This window comes from Gadus chalcogrammus, chromosome 1 (genome assembly GCF_026213295.1).
Source record: "Gadus chalcogrammus isolate NIFS_2021 chromosome 1, NIFS_Gcha_1.0, whole genome shotgun sequence".
Lineage (NCBI taxonomy): Eukaryota > Metazoa > Chordata > Actinopteri > Gadiformes > Gadidae > Gadus > Gadus chalcogrammus.
This window is the reverse complement of record NC_079412.1, coordinates 18,050,581-18,060,931: the sequence shown is the minus strand read 5'-3', so window position 1 is coordinate 18,060,931 and position 10,351 is coordinate 18,050,581. Positions and strand designations below refer to the sequence as shown.

Here is a 10,351-nt window from a genome sequence, read left to right as displayed (position 1 = left end):
CAAAATACACCACATGTTAACACTAACCTTGAGGACGTTTATGATTTCACCATTCATGGCACACTTAAGTAGCTAGTGTCAGACAATTATTATCTAGGCAAGTGCCTTGAAGCGTGCAGGAAAAAATGTACTGGCATTTCTTTGCTACTTTCTGTCGAAATTGATTAGGGTAGTAGGGAAATAGTATCCTGGTTCGTCATCATGTTTCGGTCAAGAGTTGCCGTCTCCGAGAAACTCTCCCACTGCTTTCGTAATCATTCCCTTCTGACTTATTACCACGAAGAAAAAGAAAGGGATTTAAGGATGCACGTTTAGGCCTATGTGATTTAGTAATAATGTATTTGTGTTTTTGTGAATCCACTAGGCCTATATTACAACACATAATTCTAAATGTATTGAGCAAAAAGTAGTTTAAAAAAGAGTAAATATCTGTACTGTATTTCGACAAGGAAACATTAGGTGGAGCAACAAATCAGTGGCAGGAATCCCCGGTTGACGTTTTTCAACATGTGCCCATGAAGCAGTCAGGTCAGCTCAGCTGCACTTGTTCTACTGTGCAGAGGGAAGATGGAGCGGCATGACGGAGGTCAGCTACGTGCCCGCTGGGAAGGATCCGTCTGGTGGGGCCTACCAGCCGGGACGCGTGTAAATAGTGTACCTTAAATTGTTATTTTGCTTCCTTACGCTGTCTCTTCACTCAGAGAACAAAGAGAGCCTACAACGTACCCCAATGTTCTTCTATTCACTATCGCACACCCCAACCTACCACTTCCCCCTTCCCTGACTCAACCCTCCAGCTAAGGAGCCATAGATTCCGGTGTGAAATAATGAGAAAAAGAAATGGGCAAATTGCAAACAGTGAGAAACAGAGATGGGATACTTGCTCGTTGATGTGACAACGCAGGCCATTTTCTCTTCTTCCTCTTGAACAGGCCAATTTTATACTGATAATATATCTGTATTTCATTGAAGAAACACTAGGTGGTGCAACAGCTCCTAACCATGATGATGAGTTCCCCATTGAAGTTCCTCAACGCGTGCACCTGAATCAGTCAGTTGATCTGACTTGTTCTCTCTGCAGGGGGGTGAGGGACCAGAAAGGAGTAGGTCACCACTGTGTCCGGAAGGAGGGCATACTGGTCACGGTATACCGACAGCACACACAGACAAACACAACAGGTGTTTGTGTGTACCAAACCACACTGCTTGGCAGAGGCCACTGTGAAACTCCAGGTGGCTGGCGCACTGGGTCGTGGTATAGAATCAGCAGGCTTGCATATTCTCATCTACTCCAAGTCTGGAGAATTCTCCAAGATTTTATGTCCCAGTAGTGATTCAACCTAAACCATCCCAGCATCAGGTATACCCATGACTTCCTCAGAAGGAGATTCTGGTGGCCAGCAATGTCCTCAGATGTCCACTCATTAGTTTAGGGCCATATTCCGCATGACAGCTTCACCCTCTGGGATTGGAGGCTACCGATTGGGGTGAAAGCTATGCATACCTTTGTGTTTACTAAACCAGACAGAAACCTAGGAAAACAAATGTATTATTACTTACATTTTTTCATCATCAATTTTTTTCTTACATTTTGCTTCACTCAGAATGGTCATTCATTGGTGGACATAGTTGATGAGCAAGCGTATCATTAATCAATGATTGTTCAGTTAAGTCAACACTTAAATATCATGCACAATAAATGAAAGAAAGAAAAGCTGTTCTCTACTTTGAACATATATTTTGCATGCAAACAAGTCCTATCTTATACAAAGCAAAGAAAAAGTCTGGGCTATAACTATAGTGGCCTACTGCACCAAGAAACAGAAAGAGATTATATTTCCAATGAAAGTCGGTCAAGGCTTGGTAACCAGGTTTCGGTCTACAGGTGTTAACCCAGACCATGATGAACAACAGTTCCGAATGCACACAAAACAAGCCGGTGATAAGGAAACCTGCACAGCATGTTCACATACAAGATTTCTGTGAGATTTATTTGATCATTTTGAATGACAGCAGAAGAACATCTTTCCCACTTTCTAATTGTGGCATTCCAACACACCCAGAGTCGTGGATTATTCTTCAACAGGCCACTTCTGAGCGCAAAAGGGCGGCCCTGTCTCTGATGAACTCTGAGCCTTCACTTTTTTCACCACTGGCCTAACTGGTGCGGTCTTTCCAGATGGTGATGATGTCCATAGCAAAGAGAAGGACATTGAACAAAACCAGCCACATTGGACAGGGCCCGGGTTCCCTTTGCTGCTTATTTGCTGCTTACTCTTCCCTCTGGTTGGTCGCCACATCCAGGCATACCAGTATGCGGTTCTATATTCTGCTTGAAGCTCTGGAGGACTTTAGTGGCTCTGTTCTTCTGTACTCCATTGACTGCTATCTCTGTTACTGCGGTTGGAGGCCTAGAAATGAGCATCAGGGCAAAGTAGAATGAGCAAAACAATGAATGCTATTTGTTTCGACAGTAGAGGTCACTATATCACTACGGATGATTGTTATGAACATAGAAATAGAATCCTTTGAAGAAGTTTATGTTTCAAACAGTTTCTTTCTTCTTCAATTTCAATTTTTTTCAAAAGTAAACAACTCAATGAATGCTGCACCCTATCATCTCATTCATTGCTGAAAACCTCACTTTAATCCTCAGATTTAGGACAGGTTTTTATTTTTTATTAATGGCATATATAGCTCTATTGTCTAAACACCCTTAGAATGAAGCATAAACTCTTGCAGAATATATATATATATTTATTTATTTATTTATATAAAGTAGTTAATTGTATGTAAGCACCACAATTTGCATGTTTCAATACTTATGTTATACTGTGCCTACCAATGTTTTTGTAGGCTTATGCAATACATATTTTTTTAGAAATCAGACATTTGCGCACGTTATGGTTCTGTTTGCATTGCAAACAAATCATGTTGTCTTTCTCTTTCTTCTGACAAATGTACTTATTGTTAGTTGCTTTGGATGCAAGTGTTGGTAAAGGCCCTAAGTATTTGTCAAAAGCACTGCCCATGTAGCTCTATGAAGTCTCTCTCTAAATGTGTTGTGAAATCTCTAAATAATACAGGTCTTTAAAGATCAGTGTTTAAGAAAAACGTGATAACGGAAAAATGTAAAACGCAATGGACACACAACTTTTGTCAAATGGTATTTTTTAATTTTTTTATTGTAGGCTAATTTAAATATAGCTGAAACTGCATTTGTGCTCCCGATAAGAAGAAAGTAATAGGAGACTCGGTGACTTCCACAGCTAACCATCGATGAACAAACCTTATGTCAAAAGCTGGGATACAACATTGCTCTGGATTGTGCTGGTTAGGGACAAACAGCAGATGGTTTATGTATAAATGATTACAGTAGCAAACACCACAGTGAGGGGAGGATAATGAAATAATCGAGGTTTTTAAAATGGAGGACAAAATGAACATAGCCATTGAACGAACAGGAGAGTGGAAATGGAAATAAAACTAAATGAAATAATACTGTGTCTGCAAACTCGTTCACACACATTCACATACAGGCGTCCACTTGCAAACACACACTCGTACGGGCAGCCACGCATGCACGCAAGCAAAGGCGTGCGTGTAAATGCCCGCTGTCGCCCACACGCCCACTCATCCTGCAGAAGCATCCACACTCACGCGCACAAACACACGGATAAAATGCAGTGATTTTGAAAAAAATAAAAATGAAATCCTGTGAAAATATAATGGTATCATACATGCACGTCTCATGTCTGAAGTGCAGAAGAAAAAAGTGAAACTGGAAAACAAAATGAACATTTCAATGGAGCAATAAACCTCAGATGACTAGTGAAAACCATGCCCGTCGTCACGGCTCTAGCTCGGTGACTTCAACGACTACAAACCCAGAGTGGGAACCTTCGTATCCTACCTGAAACCCAAGTGACATGGCCTAGCCCCTCCACCCCCTCTCTCTCCAACTTCACGCTCCTCACCCACCCATCCACCTGCCCATAGCCTCCTACCCATACACACCCACCCAGACCTCAACCAGACACCCACATGCTAACCCTCCCTTCTCCCTTGCTCTCCCCTCTCTCTCTCTCTCTCTCTCTCTCTCTCTCTCTCTCTCTCTCTCTCTCTCTCTCTCTCTCTTTCTCTCTCTCTCTCTCTCCATGTCCAGTGTCCATGAGGAGGTGTGGGTGATGGAGGTGCTGGTGGAGGTGGAGGTGGTGGTGGTGGAGGTGGTGGTCGGTGAAGGATGGGGTTACACCATCTATCAGAAACACAATGTCCACTTCAGGGTACAGCGTGAGGATCAGTTGGAGGTGGAGGGAGAGGCATCTTGTTGCATGCTGAGGTTTGAAGGTTGTGAGCCTGCGTATGTATGTGTGTGTGTGTGTGTGTGTGTGTGTGTGTGTGTGTGTGTGTGTGTGTGTGTGTGTGTGTGTATTTGTGTGTGTGTGCACTGTGTTTGTGTGTGTGTATCTGTGTTAGTACGTTTTAATGTCGATCGATTTACCCTGTTATTAGTTTCGTCTACAGATGCAAGTATGTGGACCGGTTCTGTACAAGTGTTGCCAGGGGGAGAAGGGTAGCAAAGAGGGAGGGAGGGGGAGGAAAATGGTGGGGGGGAGGTGATCGAGGGGAGGTGAGGGGAGGGGGCTGCCTCGACCCTCTAACCCCATTCAGGGGGCAGTTTATAGGGCTTGCGTCTTGAGCTCGATGGGCTCCCCGCGGGTGTCCTGCTGGTTCTCCGTCTCGGGGTCCCGGCCGCCCTTCAGCGTGGCCAGGCGCTCGGAGAGGCCCCGCATGCGGGGGAACAGCATGAAGTCGTACAGCAGCGCGCCCATGGCGGCCCCGATCATGGGCCCCACCCAGTACACCTGCACAAAGGGGCAGAGTCAGTGGAACACGGTAAACACGGGGTCCTTCTTAGGGGCAAAGAGTTTTGGATAGGGGTGCAGCGACTGCGTAGTCGGCACTGAACAAATGATGAAGCATTTGAAATAGAGACAAAAGAGTTCAAATAGTTCAAAGGAGTAAAGTAGAATGTAGCAAAGGAATGGCAGATACACGTGTTACAAAAGTGTGTACGTGTGTGTGTGTGTGTGTGTGTGTGTGTGTGTGTGTGTGTGTGTGTGTGTGTGTGTGTGTGTGTGTGTGTGTGTGTGTGTGTGTGTGTGTGTGTGTGTGTGTGTGTGTGTGTGTGTGTGTGTGTGTACTTGTTGTTGCTTACCCAGTGGTTGAGGAAGTTCCTGAAGAGGATAGCAGGGGCGAAGGACCTAGCGGGGTTCATGCCAGCACCGGTGTAGTACATCTGGAACACAACAAACACTTTTTATTCATACATTCTGGGTGTTTCTATGTGTGTGTATGTGTGTGTGCGTGTATGTATATGTTTGTGAGTATATGTGTGTGTGTGTGTGTGTGTGTGTGTGTGTGTGTGTGTGTGTGTGTGTGTGTGTGTGTGTGTGTGTGTGTGTGTGTGTGTGTGTGTGTGTGTGTGTGTGTGTTTTTGTGTATGTACATGTGTCTGTGTGTGTTTCTGTTTGTATGTGTGTATGTGTCTGTTTGTGTATGTATATGTGTGTGTGTGTGTGTGTGTGTGTGTGTGTGTGTGTGTGTGTGTGTGTGTGTGTGTGTGTGTGTGTGTGTGTGTGTGTGTGTGTGTGTGTGTGTGTGTGTGTGTGTGTGTGTGTGTGTATATGTGTGTTTGTGTTCATGGTGTCCTCCTCACCCCCATGAGGTGTCCGATGGTGACGGAGAAGCCGATGGACAGAGCGGCGGAGCCCATGCGTCCGTTCCGCCTCTCGTCGGTCACGGCGAACACACAGACCACCAGCTGCATGGTGAGGAACACCTCCACCGTGGTGCCCATGCCCAGGCTGATGCCCGGCTGCAACTACTCACACACACAGGGGGAAGCACTCCGTCAACATGTCTCTGTACGCCTCTATTATGAAGTCGGAAAATAAACATGGATGGAAGTTGGTCCAATGGATTTAGTCTGAAATCTCTAATCGGTTCTTATTTTACAACGTTTTCATAATTTTTCTATGCCAAATGAAATTACGTTATACCTCAAAATAATTACAATAATATTGTTTTCTTATTTTTTCTTTTTTTTATAAAAATAAAATAATAAAAGAAAAGTTTTGAATCAATTAATCAGTTATAAAAAATTATAAAAATAAAGCAATCTCCTGATCGGCTGAAACATTCAATATGGCTACCTCTCTCCCCTGTCCCCTCTCCCCTGTCCCCTCTCCCCTGTCCCCTCTCCCCTGTCCCCTCTCCCCTGTCCCCTCTAGCCCTCTCCCCTCTCCCCTCTACCCTCTCCCCTCTCCCCTCTCCCCTCTCCCCATCCCCTCTCCCCTCTGGCCCTCTCCCTCTCCCCTCTCCCCTCTGGCCCTCTCCCTCTCCCCTCTCCCCTCTGGCCCTCTCCCTCTCCCCCGTCCCCCCTCCCGCCCCCCCCTCAGCTCTCCCTCTTACCGTGTTCATGGCCATGTTGCCCCTCATGTTGTTGGGCGTGACCCCGTAGAGCACGGCCGCCCCGGCCACGGCGCCCAGGCACTGGGCGGCCATGTAGAAGACGGCTCTGAACAGGGACATCTGGGAGCCCACCAGGTAGGCGAAGGTGATGGCCGGGTTGATGTGGCCGCCGCTGATGTGCCCTATGGACTGGATGAGGGTGGCGGCGGCCAGGCCGAAGCACAGGGCCACGTGCAGCACGTGGTTGGGGCCCGTGGTCCAGCGCAGCGCGGCGCCCATGCCGAAGAACACGAAGAACATGGTGCCGAAGAACTCGGCGAACACGGCCCGCCAGAAATTCATGGAGCGGAACTCCCACATGCTGGCTGCGTTTGGGGAAGGCCTCGGAGGGGGGAAACGCGGAGCTGTGGAGGTGCGGCGGCGGCGGCGGTGGAGCGGGAAAAGGCAGATGCACGCCTTTATGGAGTCTCGAACCACGGAAAACAGATAACGCAGGAATGTGTCGGGATCCCTCCTCTTTTGAGTGTGTCGGCACAGAAAGTGCACCGGGTCGAATCCGCTCAGTAGGTCTCTACCGAGCCGTGATGGGGCTTTGGAGAAGTCAAAGTCAGCTTGCCACCCCGTCCACTGGTCGCAAAGACATAGGTGTGAGGAAGGGCTGGAGGGTGGAGTGGAGTGGGTCTCGGGTTGAATGGAGTGTCAGGAAGAGGAGGTACGCATCAGGGCTAAAGGGGCGCTGCTACTGAAGTGGAGACAGGGAAGTGTCCTGTGGACCGTGTAGCCTCTCTGACGGAGGGGAGAGGGCCCGCCTGGGGCTTTATAATACCCCCGAGGGGCCCCACATGACCCTATAATCCCCTCACCCTGTAGGGCCAGGGGCCGGGGGGGGGCAGGCCATGCTGGAAACACCAAATTAAACAAACTTTGGAACACACACACACACACACACACACACACATAAACACATGCACACACATGAAAACACGCATGCACACACATAAACACATGCATGCACACAGATAAACAGCCCAACTGGAGGAGAGGGAGCAGATCAGAGTTGAGTGACACGGAGCGAGAATGAGTTGACAACACACATGGGTGTGATAGTTGAAAGGCAAATAGTTTATAGAGAATCTTTATTGACAGCGAGGGTCATGTTTTTACTTAAGGGGACAGGGCTTAGAGAATTATAGAGCAGATTTTAGTCATTTGAGAGTTAGAATTATGTTGATATGTTATGTACACATATCATCTCTGGAAACCTTGCTGAAATGTACCACAGAGAACACATGCATGCATGTTTGTGTATGCATGCATGCACGCTCATGCAAGCACCGGCACACACACACACACACACACACACACACACACACACACACACACACACGCACACACACACACGCGTGCAGGGACACACACAAAAACGCATGCACGCTCACAAACTCACGCACATGCACGCAGAACACACACACACACACCATACACGCATGGACACACACACACACACACACACACAAACGCATGGACGCAGAACACACACACGCATACCCCCACACACACACACAAACAGATAATACAGTGATCCACATTTGGGGCCCCCGGACGGAAGAGCCTAATGCTAACCCTGTTGAACCGGCCCATGCACTAAAACGCCTGACCGTGTTAAACCATTGTCCAGGCCGCTAGCGTGTGTGCTGCACTTGAAAACCCGGTCTTGTTTAAACTTGAATAGATGGTGACTGGTTTGATTCTGAACAGACTTCCAGAGATGTGTGCATAAGTAACCAGCCAACCATACCAAATAGCCCTTTTGTTACATCTAATTTTCTTAGGATATGGCTGGATTTTAATATGGCCTTTATTGACCTTAGATGACCCAGAGACCAGCTCCTCCGTGCGTCCGACCCTGGCCCCCCTGAGGGCGGTCATCTTTGGGGGTGAGGGTGAAGTGGGAGGGTGGGAGGAGGTCTGGGAGGAGTGATGGAGGAGGATGACCAGGGTCGGGTGGGTGTGTGCGGTGGTGGAGGGGTGGGGGTGTGTTTACCAGTACTGGAGAGTTGCGCTGACCAGTGAGGGGGGAGGGGGGGGGGAGGGGGGGGGGGGGGGGAGGCTGGTGAATGGATTACGCTGAGCACTCTCTTTCACCAACCCTTTATACACGCTACAAAAACACACACAATGCAAAATGCTGGCGACACTGCAAGCGTTATATAGCTATTGTAGGTGACCTGTGTGTGCCTGCGTGTACGTGTGTGCGTTTGTTTGCGTGCGATGTAGCTAACACATTTAATTAAAAGTGTTGCCATTGGAAAGTGAAAGAACACGGTAGACTGGTAGCATACTAGCCCTGTAGTATGTGATCACACTAACTATGTGTTGCGTTTGGTAGCAGTGAGTTTGAATATTCATGTGTGTGTGTGTGTGTGTGTGTGTGTGTGTGTGTGTGTGTGTGTGTGCGTGTGTGCGTGTGTGTGTGTGTGTGTGTGTGTGTGTGTGTGTGTGTGTGTGTGTGTGTGTGTGTGTGTGTGTGTGTGTGTCAGGCCGGGGGGACGTGTATGAAGAAAATAGTTTCAGAACACAAAAAATCACCTGGAGAATCATTCTGGAGACTTAAACAATTTATTTTAAAATGAAAGTGTCCATTCTTCATATATCTTATTTTACATCATCATTTATGTATCTGAATATACCATGGATGAAGGAAACAAACAGTTGTTGCACTGAACATACATAAGATAATGTCCTTCCATGCGGTGGAAAGTGCATTTCATCCCAAAAACGCACATCTTACTCATGGCAAATCAATGTGATATCTTTTCCAGTATATTGGCCCATAAACAGATTCTTAATAAGCTTAATTGCAGTGATATATAGGTCTATTTGATTGACAATAAGAGCCTTTGAGCCGAGATAATGACACTAATGGAGAGATGACAGACTTGGCTCACGTTGGATTCTGCATTTAACCCACAATGAAGGCCTGGCACCTTTTTACCATTTCAAAGACTTCCCAAGCATTGAAAACATCATAATTGCCTCACATAAAGGCCTTTGCACCAGCAAAAAATGCTCCATTTCAATGAGTTCATGTGGCATGTAATGAAACATATACAATGGGAGATAGATCTATGTTCTTTAATTTAAATTCCCCAGCTGTCCAATATGATCCACTATCAACAGTATATATCTGTCATTAAGAAAAGATACAATTTGGTTAAAGTCTAACGATTATGCAGAATTTGTAATATTTTACCAACTCTCATATGTGCAACGTATCCACTTTCCAGCTCATATAGAAAGCAATTTCATCTGTGAGGAAAGAATGCTTTAAGGTGGATGAAATAATAATATCAATAATACTATTGATTGTATTTATATAGCACTTTAAATAAGATAAATTAAAAAGTGCTTGACACAGTCAAATAAACATATTAGATAAACAGGCAAAAGGATAGACACAGCTGGGTTCCCTGTGTGGTACACAAATATGTTGTACAACACTAAACATCTAGAGATAACTTTGTAACATTGAGATTTTAGTTTGAATCTATCTCTCAAACGTAAGCCTGCCTCTCAATTTAACATTTTAAACAGATTTTTTTTTCTTATTAAGCATTTTGTATTGCACAAAGCATGATCTAAAGGATGTTGTTTGATTGATTGATTGATTGAATGATTGATTGATTGAATTATTGATTGATTAGGTATATCTGTGTTCTTATGTTTCAGTTTGCAACCCTATTCGTGAAAGGCCATTGAGTTAGGCTGCATTCAAAGAACAACTCGACGAGGAAAAAGAATAAGGTGTGAAGCCGGTGTTTGCCCTTCTGTGTATGTATGAACGTGTGTGGCTACAAGGAGGTTGACGGCACCT

General features: G+C 46.0%; 1 protein-coding gene across 1 annotated transcript; it reads right to left on the bottom strand.

Annotated features, from left to right (window-relative positions):
- Positions 1-4,682: 4,682 nt before the first annotated feature.
- Positions 4,683-6,837, bottom strand: mipb (major intrinsic protein of lens fiber b). Its single transcript, XM_056601494.1, has 4 exons — positions 6,478-6,837; positions 5,723-5,887; positions 5,222-5,302; positions 4,683-4,868 (listed from the first exon to the last, which is right to left on the bottom strand). The coding sequence occupies exons 1-4, from the start codon at positions 6,835-6,837 to the stop codon at positions 4,683-4,685; spliced, it is 792 nt and encodes a 263-aa protein (XP_056457469.1).
- Between the last annotated feature and the right edge of the window lie 3,514 nt (positions 6,838-10,351).